The sequence below is a fragment of the Hippocampus comes genome, unplaced genomic scaffold (assembly GCF_001891065.2).
Source record: "Hippocampus comes isolate QL1 unplaced genomic scaffold, H_comes_QL1_v1.1 scaffold48, whole genome shotgun sequence".
Taxonomy (NCBI): Eukaryota; Metazoa; Chordata; class Actinopteri; order Syngnathiformes; family Syngnathidae; genus Hippocampus; species Hippocampus comes.
In genome coordinates this window covers 2,192,790-2,212,354 of record NW_017808403.1, presented here as the reverse complement: position 1 = coordinate 2,212,354, position 19,565 = coordinate 2,192,790, and the positions used below count along the sequence as shown (strand labels likewise).

Sequence of the window (19,565 nt, the reverse complement as noted above, 5' to 3'; positions counted from 1 at the left end):
CCCCCCCCCACGCCCATCCACCATCCGACCATGCCCTTTGACACGCCACGCCCCATTTTCAGAACTTCAATTGTTGGGTGCATATTTTTGCAAATGTATTCAATCAGAAACGAGGCAATCACTGATATCTATTCACGTTCGACGCTCACAGAGCTGCTTTATGTTCCACGCTTATTCCAATACGGAATAAATTCATGAAGTCTTAATGTTCACAAATGATGCACCGTGTTCACCACATACATGCGCCAGAATGGCTTTGGAGCCTTCTGGTGGTCAAGGAACTAGGTTGAATTGAGTCGAGAGCTTCAATTAGTGCTTTGCCGCCGTCTTGTGAACCGCTTGGCAAAATTCAGCACAGGGTTTTGACGCTTGAATGAACCAACCCATCTCCGGCTTGAGTTGTAACGAGTGTTTCAACCCAACTACTAATTGAGTTCACATGTTGACATCATGTGACCGAGACGTGACCACCCAATACTTTCCAGATGCACCGTATGTGCCCCGCGATTGGCCGGCCACGCCGCCTTTCGCTCCCTAATGAGGACAAGCACTTGACGAGCACTTGGATGAGCCCGGCGTGGGCTCAACGCATGAGTCACATTTACAAGGCGGCGTGGAGAACTTTGAAACGCTTCTCAACCTGGAAAAAAAAAAATCTCAGGGATCGTGCTTCCGTTTTCACGACGGTCTGATGCAAGACGGGTTGCCGCGTGACCGATTGGGGAACGTTGTAAGCGAAAGGTCGACGCAACGTGTCGGGTCGACGCAGCAAAGAGGCACTTGGGTAACATTGACGTGTTTTCCAGACAACGGCACTTCATGTGGGAAGGAGGAGCGACATCGTCCACGAAAAATTTTCAGCACTTAACTCATTTGAAATGACAGCAATGAAATGGCGTGTTTTTGTTACATGTGCTTGACCTCCACGTCACCTTTGATTAAATCATGCAATAAACGGATGCCTCTTTGTCCTTCGATAACCACCCAATTCCACCATGTATTTTTTATTTTTTTTTGAAGTGCTCGCTCCCGATTGCAACGTTGGCCGCCTTACCCACAATGCAACGCAGCGTTTGTGATTTATGACTTTGGTCCTGTTATGAAACACGTTACATTGGCTTGCATTACGACACCAAATGAATTTTGGGATGCATTTCTTCAACTCGGATGTTTCCTAAACATTATTGAAAAAAAAAAAAAATCACAAATGAACTTACCCACCATGCATGTGCCACGACTTATTCTGTTGGTTGATTCGCAACTTAATGATGTACCTCCCGCCATCTAGTTGAAGAACATAATTGTTCTGTCCGGATCGAAACATCATCGGTAAATTAAAATAATAATCATAATTTTTTAATCAAAACAGTAGACGCCAACAGTCCTTTGACGTGTTTTTATTCATTCCACTTGAACATGAGTACAGAGACCACATACTGCCCCCAGCATTTTTCTCTCCTGTGACATCATTCGCTAAAAACAACCAAACAAAAAAAACAAAACAACAAAGGTAGAACCAAAAGAGCTAAACATGTTAAGAGAAAGACATCAAGTGCAACAAAAGAAACACGGCATGCCTCTCTCCCTCTCATTCTCTCACACACACACACACACACACACACACACACACACACACACACACACACACACACACACACACACGATGAATACCCGATGAAAATCAGCATGCTTTGCGCAAAGCGGCTTCATTCATTATTTCGCACAAGAAAGGAGAAACGTACGAGGCCTTTCGGCAAGTACTGCCGGAACTGAGCCGAATGATAAAGACAGCAGGAATTGGGGTGTGGGGGGTGAGGGGGGTCAAACACGGCATCCGTGAGCATGCAAAGCGGGTGGGGAATGTCGGAGCGGTCTAAGTCATGAAACGTCACGGGCGGCCAACACAAACACGTCTCGTTTTCCTTCGCAGCTCCAACGCACGACGATACGAACACTACTGGTAATACCAAAAACGATAAAGTCAATAGAAAATGTAATAGGGTTTAGAACTATGCGAGGCCTGCAAAAATGTGACACCCCCCCCCCCACAAAAAAGAACCCTCCAAAAGCTACTCACACTATTATCGCATCTTTAAATTGCAATGACTTAACTGCCACGTCTTCAGAATTTCCATAGTAGTAGTAGTAGTAGTAGTAGTATATACATGCACAAGTGTATGCAAAGCGTTTGAGCATTTATTGGACAAGTACACACTTTGCCGTCACTCATCAGACAAACTAGCGTCCTACACGAACAGCCATGTCTTCCTGAAAGCTTTTTTTCCCCCACCAACGGATGACATTTCTGCACACTAGTACAACTACAGGCTCCTATTAATTCATTCGAGTTAATTCGCATTCCAAGGAGGTTTTTTCACTTTTTTTTTTTTTTTTTTTAGAATCCATGTACAATTAATTATATCGTTATTTTTACTTATTTCGCCCCCAGGGTTAAGAAGGGTCTAAAAATGGCAGCCTTTGTCCTACTCGTGTGCTAAAACTGTCATCGAGATCAAATCCTCGTTAAAATCTGGTGCATCACTAATAGCGGCAGTAGTGCGCAGATATTTTGCCTGCAGTCGTTCTACAAGCGTGCAAACAAGTGGGAAAAAAAACATCAGCCGCCAAAACTTCTACTTGTCTGCTCTACTTGCTTCTACTAGTGCGCTGCATTGCTTTACGAGCGTGGACAAAGTGCACGAGTAAGTGGGCGCGTCAGCGCACTCGTAGGATCGTGCACAAATTCCTTGCTTAGCCACTACGGAAACTAGCCAAGTGTGAGCTCTCGTCCAATCTTCTGTCACTACTCGTACTAGTAGCACGCAAGCTGTCGCTGCAAGAGTGCCAAAATATCACAGTCGTCAAAAATCATCACGAGTGAGAAAGTCGTTCTAATGCACTGAATTGCGCACACACGGTAGGATATTGAATAAATGCTCAAGTGGGCACGAGTAGTACAATTTGCGACGCCGACGGAAATCTGAACGAGAAGAATTTTCTCATGTCCCGAGTAGTACAAGTCGCACAGATGTCGCCCGGTGCAGTTTTGCCTCACTTGTGACATGCAGTGCACAGAAATGTCATAGTGGTGAAAAGAAAAAAAACCATCATAGGTAAGACAGCCGTTCGACGAGCACGCCGAATTGTGGCGAGTCGGCTCTGGAATAAACTCGCCATTCGAGCGAGGCCCGCGTGAACTAGACTAAATCACCACAGCCGGCTGAGTGTTGCAAAAGCGTTTATTGTTGTCAATCCAGCCCCCGCTCGCCGGCGTTTTCAAAATAAAAGAGCAGTGCAAAAACACACGTGAACGACAAGCAAAATCACTTCTACACCAAAAAAAAAAAAAAAAAAAAGACAATTAATGCATAGCGACGAGAATAACGCCGAGGAAAAGGTTAGTATTCATCGATGCACTTTTTCAAATGTCTTCCTGACTTAGACGAGGGAAACGGTGTGGTTTTAGTACAGACATTTTGCTCGCATGCACCCTTGAAACCAGGCCAGAGATTCAGTCTAGTTCACGCTCTGGTACAATAGCGCAGTAGTTCTGACATGAAAGAGAGATTTGGTTGCTACCTACTAAGGTTCAGTGTCGACGGGTGGCGCGTGGGGAGCCTATGACCGAGATGAGTGGGAGGAGTTTTATTTTGGGGTTTTTGGAAATGGATCATTCGGTTTTGCTGCGCTTCACGGCGCCGGGGAGTTTCTCTTGCAACCTGTGGGGGGAGGGGGGGGGGCAGTAAAATATTTGCGGTGAAACCCAAAGACGGCAGCGGCGCGGCGGCGCTTACTTGGCGATGGTGGTGTTGATTTGGGTACGAGCCAGGTCCACGTAGTGGTCGATCTGCGTCTGCGGACACAACAAATGAAGCCTTTTGTGAGTGTCGACAACAAATGATGCACCCCCCCCCGCACGCAAACAGAAGAGGCGCACACACGCGTGGACGCACAGCCTCGGGTGAGCTCATCACTGACAGTTTCTTTTTGACAAGGACTGAACCATTTTGAAAAAAAATAACCTAGTTGACATTCACCCCCTCCTCGATATTATGATTGTGATCTATGCTATGCCAGTGGTGTCAAAAATACGGCGCGCAGGCCGGAACTGGCCCCCAAGGAGGTTTGATCAGGCCCGCAGGATAATTTAAAAGTGAGAAAAATACATAAAAGAAAGAATGAATATTTTTAATAAGCTGCAATTCATGGATCATCCGCTAGGGGAACACTGTTTTGATCAGAGAAGAAGACAACAGCAGTCGCAGTCTGTCACTGAGACAGACCCAACACAGCAGTAAAAGCCAGCCACCTAATTGCTAGCGGAATAGCATTAGCATCAAAGCCGTAATTTGACGGTGACTTTGTTAAACGATGCATGATGAAGGCGGCTGAACTTGTATGTCCCGAGAGGCGACAAAGCTTTTTGCCAACAAAGGAAATACATGATATTTTGGTGATTTATAGCAGAGTATGGTATCATTTTAATGGTACGGCCCACATGACATCGACCGAGGCCCACAATGCGAAATGACTTTGACACCCGTGTTGTTTTTTTAAGGGTCCTCTCGCAATCAACCAAACTGCTAAAACAAAAGCACATGAACCTTGAAATACGCAAATTCCAATTTAGTCGACATTTAACGGGCAGTCTTTCATTCACTAAATCCGACCCAACAATTGTGGCATCAACGCAAGTCAGATGACAACACACTTGTGGCTTGGATGTGTCTGGACTGTATTTGTGTATTTGGCAACAGCGTGGCGTTGGCCACTCACCTTGTTCTTCTCGTAGATGGGCGGCACGGCGAAGAGCAGGATGTCCGCTGCGGAGAAGGGCAAACCGAGTCACTGAGTGGGATTTTGCAACCAGAGCAAAGTCGGCAAAGACCTTGTTCTCGGCCGTCCCGCAAAAGGATCATCTTGCTTTCATCATTTTCCTACATTCTTTCTTTCCTTTCTTTTTACTTCCAGTGCTTTTTGTACACAAAATGAAGACGAGCTCCTTAGTTTCCAATACACATGCTTGAAAAACGGCACGGTTTAGATTGCTCGAACCGACCCGGGGCACACTCGAAGACGATAATCAGACAGCACATAATGTTTAGTGACATGCTTGTATTTTGAAGACAGACGGACGGCATACAAATGAGTTCAGTTGATCAATTGGCGGTGGCGGCGCACTTGAGGGCGCCTCCGTCGTGGGTCTTACCGAGGATGAGGATGGTGATGCCATTAAAGACGGCGCCCACGTAGGTCAGCAGCCACATGACCACGGCCAACTGCGCAAAGGGAGAAGCACAACCATCACTGAGCCGCAGTCGAGGGAACATCATTGTCCACCGGGCAGCTAATCGCATCACTTGCCGTCAATTCAATTGGATTTTAAAGGACATTCTGGAGGTCTCTTGATTAATTGGAGCCAAACGGCGCGTTCCCAAGTCACAAGTCTCAATGTTCAAGTTGAAGAAAGTGCCCAAGGCAAGTCAACCCCCGCCCCCAATAAATTTCAAGAAAGCCATCAACCAAGTCACCCCGTTTTTTGCATATGCGGCAGTTTTGCTCAATATGGCACCAACTACGTCAAGGGGCGGCGGTTATCATGACGATCGCAAATGTCGAGGAATGATTCCCTGGACACAAACTGTTGAGCGGCAAACGCCGGCACAATTGTTGTCCCACCCAAAAAAAAAGCGACGACGGATGTGCCCAGCTAGCACGCAATCTCCGACTCGCGGCCAGCCTCGGGATCATCTCCAAAGATTAGCAAAGCGTTGCATGTCTCGGACTGTTATATGCTACATCAAAGTATCATCGATGCTATGCTAAGTTGCTCAGCAGATGCTCACAGCGCATGATGATGATTATTAATAGCGCAGGCACGCTTGGGTAAACGTCGACGTGACCTTTGGACGCTTTACGATGATGTCATGACGTCACTCCCACTTTGGCTCTTGGCCGAAAACCAAACACGTTCTTTGTATGAACGTGTTAAGCGCCAACTAAGCACAGCGCTGGACCTTTATTTTTCTTTGGTACAAAAGGGGGTCGGATTGGTCGAGGTGTGGGGCTTGGGGGTGTCACGTTAACCACTTGCATTCCGTAACTGTCGCGGCGGTGTTCGTCAACGGAATCCACACATTGACTGTTGCGTTCGAGTCAATATTTGACCAGCTTTCGGTCGGCTAAATTGTGAAGTGGCCGCATCTGACTGGAAAAAGTGAAATGTGAATCAGTGCTGTCAAAGTCCAAGTCAAGTCTCAAATGGGGCGGTGTGACCTCCGCACCCCCCTCCTGGGGTGGTGTCGCTCCGCATGGCCTCCCCTCTTCAGTGGACTTGCAGAAAAGCGGCTCACCTTTAGGGAGTCCACGAGGTCCTCGACCAGGAAGAGGCGGCTCATCTGCTTCAGGGCTCGGTTAATGTAGGCCAGGCTGGTGTCCACGTGCTTGCGGAAGGTCTCGGGGGGAATGCTGACATCCTTATCTATCAGCGATCTGCAGGGAGGAGGAATAGATGAGCTTTTGAAACCAGGCTTTGCAAGTCCGTTAGTTCAGTGGTCCCCAACCGCCGGCGCCGGTCCATGAGGCGAGTTCTGTTTTGGACGGTTGCTTTGGCTACGAAAATGAGAAAAGGCCGGATATGGTCGTGGTCAACTGTGACTGGGGGTTCTGGGGGCTGTATTACATCCGTAACAGAACCCCAGCTGACAGCGCGGAGGTTCGCCTCGAAATAGATGCCCTGGGGGAGGTCGCGTCACACGGCAGCCGATGCCAGGAACAAAGCGGAAAAGTGGTCGACGCGATAGCCCTTCGGAGCTGGCCGTCACCTTACGTGGCTTCCGTTTCAGCGAAAGGCGATCTGGCCGGGGCGAGGGCGCTTACTTGAAGGGATGGCCGTCGCTGGACTTCTGCACGGCCTGGACGACCGACTTGTAGATGCGGAAGGTGATGGTGACGCAGAGCAGCGCCAGGAGCAGGTAGGAGACCACGCTGATGACGCTGAAGGCGGCCAGCGACAGCAGCACCAGCATGGACAGGCCGAACACCAAGCCCGACTTCTTGGGGTCCCGCCAGTGAATCAGATCCTTGACTGCGGACAAAGTAGAGGGTGAGCGTGTTGCGCATCGGGATGGAAATCGGCACAAGCGGCCCGAGGAAATCACGCACGGTTGAACGGCGGAGTCGCAGTGGGGGCCCCGTCCATGTTTGTTGAGAGTCGCGCATGCAGAAATGATTGCCTCTGTGCCAGAGTTGCGTAACGTCAGAGTGGGTTGGCGCTCTCAAACTGCCGGAGGGAAATAAAGGTGTGTGTGTGCGGCGTGCGTGCGTTCAATCCAAAAGCCTCGTGTCGAGTGGTGGAGGCGTCATGTGACTCGGTGCCTTCAGACAGCTTGCGTCTGGTGGTTGGGGCTTTTAGTTTGCGTGCCCAAAGGGGCAAGTCGGGGGGGGGGGGGGGGGGGGGGTCATATTTTTAGCTCAAGAGTCTCAAACCGTTCCAATCCGAGGCGCCCCCTCATCATCCGAACAGCAATTTAACAAAAATGATCGTACAAGTAGGAATTCCAGTTTCCTATTTTGGTGACAAAGGTCACGCTCAATTCAAACTCATACTTTTAAAAACAGACATTTTAGCGGGGTCAAAAGTTGTCCATCTTCTGAAAATGATGACGTCATAGCAGCATATTGAAAACGTTTGCTTCCTCGTATCCACCTCATCCTGTAATATGCAATTTGTTGGGAGAAAAATAAAAAGACAATCTTCACCTTTGATGATACGTCACATCATATTTCATTTGAGAAATTTAAATTGGCTCAAAGTGATGGGCAGGGAGGAGTCATTGGTTTTTGTTTGTATCGCCAGAGCTGTGTGGGTCTGCACGACTGTGCGTTTTTTTTCTTCTTTTTTTATGCTGCAACATCATTTTGTGCAATTCATTTCGCAAGCTTGAGAAACACAACTTTGGCTGCACCGAATAAACCAGAAGAACTGAAGACAAATAACACCCCCGCCAAAAAAAAAAAAAAAAAAAAAAAAAAGCTGTCCAAAGGTAACGCGTTTAAATAATTCAGATCATGCAAAAGAGATTACGTGTTCAGCCGCAGCAGCTCGCGAGCAGCAGTAGCAGCAGCACTGTTGACGGGGCTCAAAGGGAAACAAAGAGGGCTCTATTGTTCCTGACTCAGGCCGCTATAAGCCAACAGTGAGGTTTCGTCAACAGTGCATACCGCCAAGGGATAATTTTGACGGCATCGTCGCAGTGAAGAGGGTCAACTTGGCCAAAGATGTGAATTCTTAAGGGCTCAAAAATGAGCTCTTCACACAAAAAAAAAAAGGGCTGCGCAAGTACATGTGTTTGTGCGTGCGCGTGCGCTCCCGGATTGCCGAGAGGCTAACCGGGAGCCGGATTGGCCTGTCTAACTGTGGCTGTTTGCTCTCTTTGTGTGGCCCTGCTCTCTTATCGTCTGCGCTCTGGTTGCGGTGGCCCGCTTTCGCAGTACACCGTGAAGCGCTTCGGGCCCTTTTCCGTTGCCGCGCTTGTGCTCGTGCTAGTTCTGGGCGAGTTCCCAGGTTAGCGCCAATTCTTTTTTTTTCCCCACCACCAAAATCGGCTCTCGCGCTGGTGCTTGGAACTGGTGCTTAGGGACCTTGGCAGCAACTACGTCAGGGGGCGGCGAGCGGGGTTATCACGACGGTCACAGATGTCGAGGAATGACTCCCTGAACACACGAACGATTTGCACCAAATGTTGAGCGGTGAACTCCGGCACAATTGCTGTCCCACCAGAATAGCGACCGCAGATGTGGCTAGCATGCGATCGCCGACTCGCGGCTCGCATCGGGATCATCTACAATGATGAGGAAAGATAGAAGCGTTTGCTGATTGCATGTCCCTGACAGTTACATAGAAGTAGAATCGATGCTATGCTAAGTTACCTAGAAGATGCTAACAGCGCAATACTGTGTTATTATTATGAATAGCGTATGCGCTCTTGGGTAAACGTCGACATCAGCAGTGATGCTTGGGACGCTTTACGATGACGTCACTCCTACTTGGCCCTTTGCAGGTGGAAAAACAAAACCCATTCTTCGTAAGAACTTGTTAAGCACCAACACTGGCGCCAAATGAGCACCAAGGTTTTTTTGGGGGGGGTGGAAAAGGGGGATAAGAAGTGTACACTGCAACCACAAGACACTCTTGGTGTACAGGGACACAGACGTACAAAAACGGGACTAAGTTAAGCAAAAGACAGACCGCAAGCACAAGGTCTGACGAGGTCCATTCTCATTCGTAAACCCAGAACCCCCCCCCCCCGAAAAAAAAAAACATGAGCCCGATCACCATCAGGAAACAACGTGGCATTGCCACTGAAGTCGTGAGGTTCCAACATTTAGAAACTAACAAACTGAGCAGAGAAGACGACCTATGTAAGATTGTTTGCAGACAGGCCGGGAGTACTTTGGACTCGTACTTTGCCCTGGGCCGTACTGTTGTCATAGTTTTACGTCTGTGCGTTGTCACCAGATAGTCCCACCGAACAGCAGCGACTTAAATAACCTCTCTATGCCACAGCAAATCCAGCGACTCGGGTGCGACGCGCAGCCAGTGACAGCCACCAGGCAACTAGCCAAAAGAATTAGCATTACCTGATACGTGGGTTAGTATTGCCATCAAGACATGCTCGGCAAGATGAGAGGCCTCCGCCACCCACAGGTCAACGGCATCTACCGCTTCAGAATAAGTGCAGTCGGTGCCAAGTATGTTGCTTTGCGAACACGGCACGCTTGTCAGCGGGGTAACAGAAGCCTGCTGGATACAAGCGGCGTTCTCATTTTCTGGAGTCTTGGATCGAGGAGGGGGTGTTTCTTCTTCGGCCACTTGACTGCTGCCCAACTGTTTGGGAGGACTGATTGTCGGTTGCTCCTCTTCCATATCCATCGACACAATTGGAGTTGACTGCAGACCGTCCTCGTCATCGGAGGGAACGCTTTGAGAGTCATCCGGTTCTTCGCCCTCCCTCGATTTGAGACACTCTCTCATGAACTCCACAAAACTATCGACGGGCTCAGAGGCGGAGATGTTCTCTGGGACCGTCGCATCTGAAACGTCAGACGGGTCGCCGGCGAAATGACGGCCGGCAGACGCGTTCGCTTTGTCACGGTTCGGCAAGGCGTCCTGCGTTGGAGTATCGATTTGAGCAGAGCCTGAAAGAAAGTCGTCTTTGGCTCCTTTTGTCATGAGCTCGTTCTCGCAGAAGGGAGACGACGACTCGTCGTACTCAAACGACTGCCCCTCATAAGTATCGCCTCGCATAAAACTAGTTCTCGAGAAGACAGCCAAGTCCTTTTCGCATTGGGGTGCGCACCGGGCAGGATCAACATCAGCTTGGTCTTGTCCAGCAATATTTTGTCGAGCTTCATCTGACCACTCTTCCTCATTGCCGGGTGTGTGAATGTCTTTGCTTCCGTCTATCAAAGAACAGGGAGCAGTTTTTGATTGTTCAGGTTGCTCTGGGAATAAGTCAAATCCAGACTCATTCGGTTCTACCTTCTCTAAGAATGCATCTGGTTGAGGACTGAGGATCTTTTCCGGAGGGTTGCGTTCATCATCAGATTCGACGGGAGAGGAAGGAGGAGAATAGCCTTCAATGAATTCCGTTTCAACAGGTCTTCTGTTAGGTGCTTCATGACCATCCTCTGGCGCAGAGTCTGCAGTTTTTGGTCCCTCGTTGACAACCTCCTCGTCTTCTTCCTCAAATTCAATCTCCATCTCATCATCACTGCAGTTCGGCTCTTCGGTTTCTATGACATTAATGGTGGGGACCTGCATGAGCTTTCTTTCTGATCTAACCGGCGGCGTCACCCTTTCTGCATCGGGGAAGGAGACGGCAGGAGAAGAGATGATGTCATCCAATGGTGGTTCTGATTTTGGAGAGGGGATGTCAGGAGTGAAATCATCTTCAATAACTGTTTCATCAGACTCCCCTGAACTATCTACTTCCCTGGCCTCTACAGGCTCCAGATCGCCAGTCCAAGTGGTCCTCTTGTCATCGGGAGCATCCAAAATGCCCTCGTCTGGAGGACATGGCGACTCAAAGCCGGAAAGAGGCAGAGGTAAAGCTGGTTGCGCCGAATCAAGCTCCGGCGAAACTTGAACACCACAATTGTCCTGCTGAGCCCACATGTCGGCTGTTGGCAGAAAGTTATGATCAAAGTCTGCCTGCCCAGCGCAGGTCCCTTCCTGCGGCTCCTTCAGTTTTGGAGGATCATGTGACGAGTCCACGAAAGCATCGGGGAGGCCAGAAGGTGTCGCGAAAGCAGGATTTTCCAAGGTCGGGTTAAATTCGGAAGAACCAGCGCCTTTAACGAAGCCCGCGGCATGCAAGTCTGGCACCGGCGGTCGGTGAGCTTTCATCCAAGCTTCCGTTTCTTCAAACTCAATTTGTCGCAACTCTCCCAGTACCTCAAAGGGCGATTCAGGCGATTCCTGATCAGGAGAGCCTCTTTTCGTCGGAACCGTCGGCGTGTTTTCCTCCACGCAACGCTTGTGAGGTTTCGCGACGTCAGAGGGAGATTTGTCATGGTGGCGAACTTTGTGATGCGAGGAACAGTCGTTTCTAAAATCCATCTCCTTTTTGGCGACGAGCGCTTCCAGAGCCTTGATGCGCTCAGAAACCGGAGACATCTTTATGAGAGACTCGGACTCCGCCTCGCCTCCATAATGATCGGGCGAAATCGAGCCCGGCTGAGAAGAAAAGCGAAGGGTCGTTGCGACCCCTTCCCTAGGCCTGCTGGAACCCAGGACCGTCTTTACGTCTGCATTGACACGCATGGAGGACGACAGCAAAGGAGAAGAGAAAGCAGGCCAAGTCATACAGATCACATCGAAACTCCCACACAATTGTGATGTTCTTAACTATGTATGGCCTTAACTGCTACTGCAGCCCAAGCATTCATGCATCGGCTCATGGGAAAGTGAGGTCGATGAGCGCACGGGATGGGCCTTCTCGTTTCGCGGGACTGCAGCTGCGATGAAGAGGCAACTGACATGGGGCACCCAAGTCAGAATGAGATCATGGAGCAGCAGACCCGACAAAACAACTGCACCTTGTCCCTTGGATGTGCAGAACTATGTGCAATAAAGTTCCCTCACTATTCAACACGTGTGTCCTGCACACAAAAATGTGAATTATTCCTTCGTTGTACCTTTTCCAGCTGACCAACAGACAAATGCAGCACCGGGCGATGCTGCAATTATGGCAAGAAGCGGCATCGCTTAATCGGAAGTATTTGGGCGTATTCATACATTTCCGTTTTATTCATTTCTGAGCTCTTCAACGAAACACTGACCTCGATGGATGTTTGGTGCTCTTTCCACAAGAGTCTGACCAAACAACCAAAAAAGACCCCGCAGCCAGCGTTGGCCATTAGCTGGTAATCGGCCGACTTTACGGCATGATGGAGGAATCAAAGAAGCCAAGAAGAGACAGCAGAGTGGTAAACTTCTCAAGGTGATGCAGAGAAAGATCAGGACCACCGCGAGACGTGGTCCAAGTTACAGCTAGTGGCTTAATATAAGGTATACAAAGTGCCCAACTAAAACTGGAGTTGTTTGTGATATACATACTGACAACAATGACTATGTCTATGTCTCAGTGAGTCAAAAAAATGCCAGAAAATGTCTAACAGGAAAGTAGTAATTGCTATTTTGAGGGGTTGCAAAGCAGCAACGCACTCACACTCCCGAGAGTATTTTGTTGAGATCCAATCTGTATGCTATTAATTTTTAACGGCACTGTCGTAAAATGAGTTTGACATTTTATTTCGAGTCATTTGGGATTATGGATTGGCGTTTGACAGACATGACTGCAGTGTTCCTTGAATGTTGCCGTTGTGTAGATGCACAAAATGAAATCAAAGCGTCCTTACCGTTCAGTCACAGCATTTCATTCTGGCATCATACTGAAGAGTGTCAACAAGAAACCTTCAGGTCCATCTACCGTCTAAGGCTAGCATCGCTAGGCGCTACGCAGCCCTACTGATGGCACTAAATGGTGAAAAGCAGCTGATCAAAGAGTTTCACTAAAAGCGAGGTCAAAGCAAGGAAGCGTGACATGTGCAAAGCCACAAGCAGATAGCGAGATGGCTGGAGGGCGAGTTGGCGGCCAGGAGGGGCGGGGGCCTGTGTCCTCACTGGGCCGTGGGGGCGGGGGGATCTCTACCGTGCCACTCTTCCTCCCTTGGGGTCGCCTGGCCGCTCTGTCTGATGGAGGGGGGTCGGGCGGGGTCAGATACTGGGTAAGGAGGAGGGTGGGACCAACCCCCTGCGGACGCCAATCTGATCCATTTTTAGGTTCCTACCCCGGCCAATGGAGCGTCAACTCCTCTTGCCGTCTTAAAATAAGGGTGGCAATCTGGGGATTATCTCAAACCTGCAGTCGGGCCCGCTGACCTCAATCATGTTCACTCGCAGGCGATAAGGACTGAAACAGGACTCGCGGCAGCTGCAGAGGCCCACGTCTTGTTTGTAAAGACGCGCAACAAGACATAGATTCATGTGATCGGAATGAGGCACTTTATTGTTTTTTGTTGTTTTTTTTTTTTGGGTGCGTCACACGATTCGAGACTTGTGACTTTGGCGAGAAGGGCGCGGCAAGAGCGCTACGGGCAAAGAGTGGAGTTCGGACTTTGGGGAGCGAGGGCACTCGAAAGATGGAGAAGCAGGCGAGCAGCATTAAGAGAAGCATACACTTGCCTTGTGACGACTGAATGAGAGCTACAGGCGAGGAGGAAAGAAAGGAATCTGGAACAAAATGAAAACAAAACAAAACAAACAAACAAAAGGCCAGAAGAGTGGTGAATGCAAAGAGAACAATGAAACCCCGGCCCACTGCATCGTATCAGTGCAGAAGCACTTCACTTTTTCGACTCTATGCGCGACGACGACGGTTACGGACATGCACATGCAGCTTTACAACGGTAGGAAGTAACCAAGTACAAAGACTTTGCTACTCAACTTGGGTAGACTTGTCAGGGATCTGGATTTTTGAGTACTGCAAATTCATTTTGACTTTCAGAGTCCTTAGTTCAACTCTTGCCCGTCATCTTCCGACTTTTTTTCACCTGTGAAGGTTCCAATCGCACATTTTGCCATTTGAGAGCTTCTTTCTCCGGGCTTGTGTTGCAAAAATGGAGCACGACAAAATAAATAAATAAATAAATAAACAGTTTTTAAAAAAAAATAAAATAAGGTCATGCGCATGACAGCTCCGATGATACCGTTTCATGTCTTATGAAAAAAATAAGTCCAAAATGGACAATGGCCTCTTTGCTCTCTTTCTCTCGAGGTCATAGTGCTGACGTCGCACGGTTCCCCGGCGAGTTTGATGACTGACAATGAAATGTTTTGAATGGGCTGGCTGGCGTTCCGCAAGTCCCGCATTCTTGTTTATGTCGAGGAATGCGTGGAGAGCTATGACTACTACGCCTCTTTCACATCGACTCCCTTTTGGGGGTTGGCGGGGGGGTGGGGGGGAGGCGTGGCACGTGGATGCGGTACAGGCTTTGCAGGTTGGGGTTGGTGCGCCCTTGCCGAGCGGCATTCCATCTCGTGGCTCACTTCAGGCCGTTTGCCCCCAGATGCCACACCTTCAATTTGTAAGCTCTCAGGTTTCCCACACTCGTTTGGACTAAAAGACATCACAGAGAGCTGCTTTTTTTTTTTTTTTTTTTGCCCCGAAGGTGTTATTGGATGTTCTGCTGTCAAAGCGCCTAACGCTGAGCTGTGTCATTGCTTCTCCCCCGCTTTGGTGACATGGGTGAAATGATCCAAGCGGGAGGCGGAAAAGACTCTGGTGTTCTGGAGCCTTCCGCAGCCCTGCCCAGATTGATCAATGGACTTTTTTCGGCAGAGGTGGCGCGACACGGTTATAAAAGTGAAGCCACCGCTGTTCACTTGGAAGCAGGTCACAGCGTATTCTGTTCACTTTAGAAGGTTAAACATAGGTTGAGACGCTGCAAAAATACAAACGTCACCCAAAGTTTTAGAGGTCGAATCAAGGCAAATTCGGCTTTTCACATCAAGTCAACATTTGTCTGTTCTACTGGCAGATCAACTTCCTAAATTCATTTCATTCCCTGTTGTTTGAAGACATGTTTTTGCAACATGAGGGAATTGTGTCTCGAAAAAAAAAAAAAAAGAAAGAAAAATCAAATCAGATGTAGTCAGATCGAAATCAAGGCCCTTTCTTATGGGGAGAAAATTCCGATAAGGATCTGCCACTGCGAGTGTAGTGTGACCAGACACAAAAAAAAAGCAGGTCATCCATTTAAAAAATTAAATAAAATGAAGAAAAAAAAAAAACCAAAAACCCCTTGGCAAAATTACAGCACAACCAGTGAGCATGATGATATAAATTGGGTGCGCTGGGCGTACTCAAAGACGACAGTCACGAGGAAAATATGAACTTTCCCACTTTGCACTAATTAGACAAATAATGCCGTTGCATAATTACGCTACATTTGTGACTTAGCGCATACCAACACGCACCAGTGCAATCTTCTTTTTTTATCTTCATTTATACCGACGGTGTGCTTTGAGACGCAATGACATCCAACGTTCACCGTACGACATGACCACAATACGTACCTCACTATGCGATGATTATCATGAGATTGCGGGGAAGTCGGCAAAATAAAAAAAGCTCACCATTGGTATAAAAACTCACCATATTGCTTAAAAAATAATACTAAAATTAAAAAAGCACAATATTGTGTTTTTGTACATGGCGGCGGCGGCGACAAAGAAATAGGAATCGCCAGTCGTTTTACCGTCAACTGCTCCTATTGGCTCAGTGGCGCAAACTGTCCTGACAATGCGGCATTTGGCTAATGACACTCCATGTTGACGCACTTCCTTGCTCGTGCGCGCACTCATTGTGAATCGAGTCAATTTGTCGATTGGCGCGGGCCTTGAACGTTGGCGCCTAATTCAAATTGAACGGCACGAATACACTAACCGCTCGAGGGTGCGGGAACGGCACAAGCGAAGAAGAACCTGGCCTATTTCACAGAGGTGCCGCTTTTCATATCGCGACCTGACGGTGACGATATTGTGGCGATTTTCGTATCGGTACATCCCGAGGTGTGCTGTCATGAACGCCGTGATATCAGATAAGTGTCCGTTGAAATGACATGCATGCTTGTCTGTTTATATGTGGGCACTTGCCGTTCATTTGTGTCAAGTCTTAATCAGGCTGCAGGGGAAATGTACGCTGTGGGCAGATTTCCTCTGATGCAATGCAGTTGGAGAAATGAGGTCCTCATTTTAAGTGTGCCACTTCCTCTGCGACCGGCCCTGTTGACAATTATAACGCGTTTCACCTACTGTTTGTTTGGGGGGGGGGGGGGGGGGGGGGGGTGTATGTGGACCACTTGTCTGTCGCAGAAATTCCTGCTTCACCACAGCCACGCAGCTGGCTCAAGTCAAGCCTCTCCTTTCTCAAGAGCACTTTGGAAAAAAGTCATTCATGCCTTTGTCACATCGCGCCTGGATTAGTGTAATCCGCTTGATTTTGGAGTGAGCCAATCCTCCATCAAGCGTCTCCAGTTGGTCCGGAATGCTGCTGCTCGCCTCTTGACTGGTACTCATACAAAGAGGGAGCACTTCACTCTGACTTTGGCATCCCTTCACTGGCTCTCTTTTTCGAGTTCTTTTGAAGATTCTATGATTTGTTTTCAAATCTTGAAATGGCCTGGCCCCACCTTAGCTCTCTGAGCTCCTCCGCCCCTGCCCGGTGCCTCAGTTCTGCGGACCAGATGCTACTAGAGGTACCAAGAACTAAGCTCAGAGGAGATGGAGCCTTTTCCATTGCTGATCCCTCCCTTTGGAATGACCTTCTGCAAACCCCCCCTCGCTACCCATCTTTAAAATTCGTCTCAAAACTCATTTTTATTCTTTGGTGTTTGACTAAGCATGAGACTTGATTGTTAGTTGGACTGTTTTTATGCTTTCTACGGTCTTTGTTATGAAGTTATTGTTGTGTTGTATGAATAATTTCTTGTACAGCACGCTGAATACAGCCGTGGTGGTTTTCAAGTGCTCTAGAAATACACTTGAGTTGCTTGCTTGATTTGAACCACTGTTGCGCTTTTTCAGCCATTGAAAATCCTTATAGCATGCAGAACATTTGACTGTTTTAAAACGCTTTGTCATTAATCTTTCTTTTTCCCCCCACTGTGTTACTATTAGAATGTCTGTATGTACACATACCTCATTTGAGAATAATCCCCGTTGAGAATGCAAGGGAGTGCCTGAAATCCATGTTTTGGGGCGACTCAGTCAGCCATGTTGTTTTAAAAAGGGCCGTCGGTGGGAATTTTGACGGGAGTCAAACATTTAAATGACATTCAATGACCTATTTTGGAATATGGTTCAATAGATTAAAGCAAAGACCGCATTGTGGTGTGCCTGGTATCTAATACACACATGTGTGGAACAGCTGAGCGGTGAAAGATGACAGCTGCTTATAGTGGGGGATCGCATTTCAGTAAGAAGAAGAATAGGCCTACCTGGTACTTGGCCATAACGGTGAGCGAAATAAAATATCAATTGAGCTTCCATTCTGACATATTCCAAAACAAACAGAAGGGATGACACAATGTGCAAGAGCATCCTTTGACATCACGACTTCCGGACTTTGATCAAAAAGTCCAATTAGCGACATATCGCTAGCATCGCATGCCACACCCAAGCGTGTACGGAAGATTTTTTTCATGGCTTTGAAGGCTGTATTTGTATGGAAATATTCCTGGAGTTACGGTGAAAACTGCCACTCCCTTACAAGAAAAAAAAAATAAGAATAATAATAATAATGAGCAGCCTCTCTGGCCAGAGGTGAAAACACCGGTAGCTTGTTTGAATTACTTGATGAACAAGCGCATGACAGCTACCTGACTGTTATTTTGTTGTGAAAGCACTATATCAATAAAGATGTATTGTATTGTATACCAATAGTCGAGCTTTTTTTTTTTTAAATCATAGAAACATGGGGAAGGAAGGTACTGCGCCTTGAAGAGATGCTGCCTTCAGGAACACTTGCCTGTTACTCCCCCGCAGCGGATAACAAGCAATATTTTGCACAAAGATGCTCCAGTAATTATATTAAAAAATGTTCAAGTCGAAAATTGAGCAAATAAAAATATTAAACGTGAGTCGAAACCCCGCTGGTGCTATTTTTAATCATATATGACAACAGGTTCACCCATTAATGTCAATACATGACAATGGCCATCGACAATAGACAAAACAAAAAAAGAATGACGGAAACAGACGCTCGCGAATCAAATAATATGTTAAAAACAAAAATTTCGTTTAAGGTGATGGCTTCAGACTGTTTCTTACCGGAGGGCCTCGGTTCTTTCAAAGCTGAATTTTGTCCATCGGCGAGCCCCTGCGACGAGGATATCTGGGCAGACTGAGTCATTGGATCCATACTGCGTGCTCGAAGACGACGACGGAAAAAAGTGGCAGCAAATGTCCCGTTTCGGTCGAATTGGTCTCAAACGTCGTCGTCTTTTTTTGCTTCCCCAACCTCAAAGAGCGGGACTTGTGCGTTACACCGTCGCGTCCGTCAAATGGGCCAGCGAGTCAAAGCCGAAGATGGAAGGAAACGAGGCGGGCTAATGGAGGAGGAGAAAACACGTCGTGTCGATGCTGAGACGTTCAGGGACCCGATCTGCGATTCGAAAATTCAAAAACCACCGACTAACTCCGCGCATCTGAAAGAAAATACTAATTCCATTGTGGGAACCCCGTAACACACGCGTTATGCAATGTTTGTCTTGTAGAATAACAGGAGGAGGTACGTGCAAAAATCGTCGCAAGAGTGTAAGAAAAAAATACTCGAGACATTTCCTGAACAAGAGTTGCTAGATTTATCTAGGCAAGTACAACTTTATTGTCAAATGTGCAGCACAGATGAAATTTCTTCCCTCTCAAGACAACATGCAACATGCAAAAGAAAAGTTAACATAAAATGACAAAATAAGACAACACAAAAGACAGAGACAATCGTGCAATCTGAACCACTTTCCTGCATACACTTTGTTGTTTGAAGCAGTTATAGATGGAAGAGCAGCGAATCAAAGTGTCCTTTTCACCAGTGGATCAAGGACGTCATGCTGAAAATGTGCACACGTCTGCTACAAGCTAAATTGAAAGCAACTCGAAGCTGTAGCATCCATTGACGAAAAAGAGATTGGCTCTCTTCTCCCGTCCCATGTAAATCCGCTTTATAAGCCTTTCTTTGACAGTAAAAAAAAAAGTTAATAGTAATACATCGTATGATGATAATAGTAATAATGTGTTGACACAGTCCGTAACAACTGTACAGGTTGGGTCATTTGTGGGTGAGAAACACCAGGTTATCTATTCTTAATCTAGATTGCAACTTCCTGGGTTTCCACCAATCACCTTTCGATAAACAATTACGCAAAACGGTGCTTTCACGGTCCTCCGGAATTTTGGAAGACAACGTAGCATGAAGGACTGCTTTGTTTCAAAGACCATT

The 19,565-nt window shown here is 47.6% G+C and overlaps 1 protein-coding gene across 3 annotated transcripts; it reads right to left on the bottom strand.

Annotated features, from left to right (window-relative positions):
* Positions 1 to 3,221: 3,221 nt before the first annotated feature.
* Positions 3,222 to 18,709, bottom strand: rtn3 (reticulon 3). Of its 3 annotated transcripts, XM_019858468.1 has the most exons (9): positions 18,398 to 18,709; positions 13,751 to 13,798; positions 9,643 to 11,811; positions 6,880 to 7,087; positions 6,354 to 6,492; positions 5,210 to 5,279; positions 4,777 to 4,823; positions 3,795 to 3,853; positions 3,222 to 3,719 (listed from the first exon to the last, which is right to left on the bottom strand). In XM_019858468.1, exons 1-9 carry the CDS (start codon positions 18,486 to 18,488, stop codon positions 3,671 to 3,673), a joined length of 2,880 nt encoding a protein of 959 aa, XP_019714027.1. In that variant the 5' UTR covers positions 18,489 to 18,709; the 3' UTR covers positions 3,222 to 3,670. The 3 variants fall into 3 exon arrangements, with proteins under 3 accessions (XP_019714027.1, XP_019714024.1, XP_019714025.1); XM_019858465.1 differs by lacking the exon at positions 9,643 to 11,811 and having other exon boundaries at positions 18,398 to 18,685; XM_019858466.1 differs by lacking the exons at positions 9,643 to 11,811; positions 13,751 to 13,798 and having other exon boundaries at positions 18,398 to 18,681.
* Between the last annotated feature and the right edge of the window lie 856 nt (positions 18,710 to 19,565).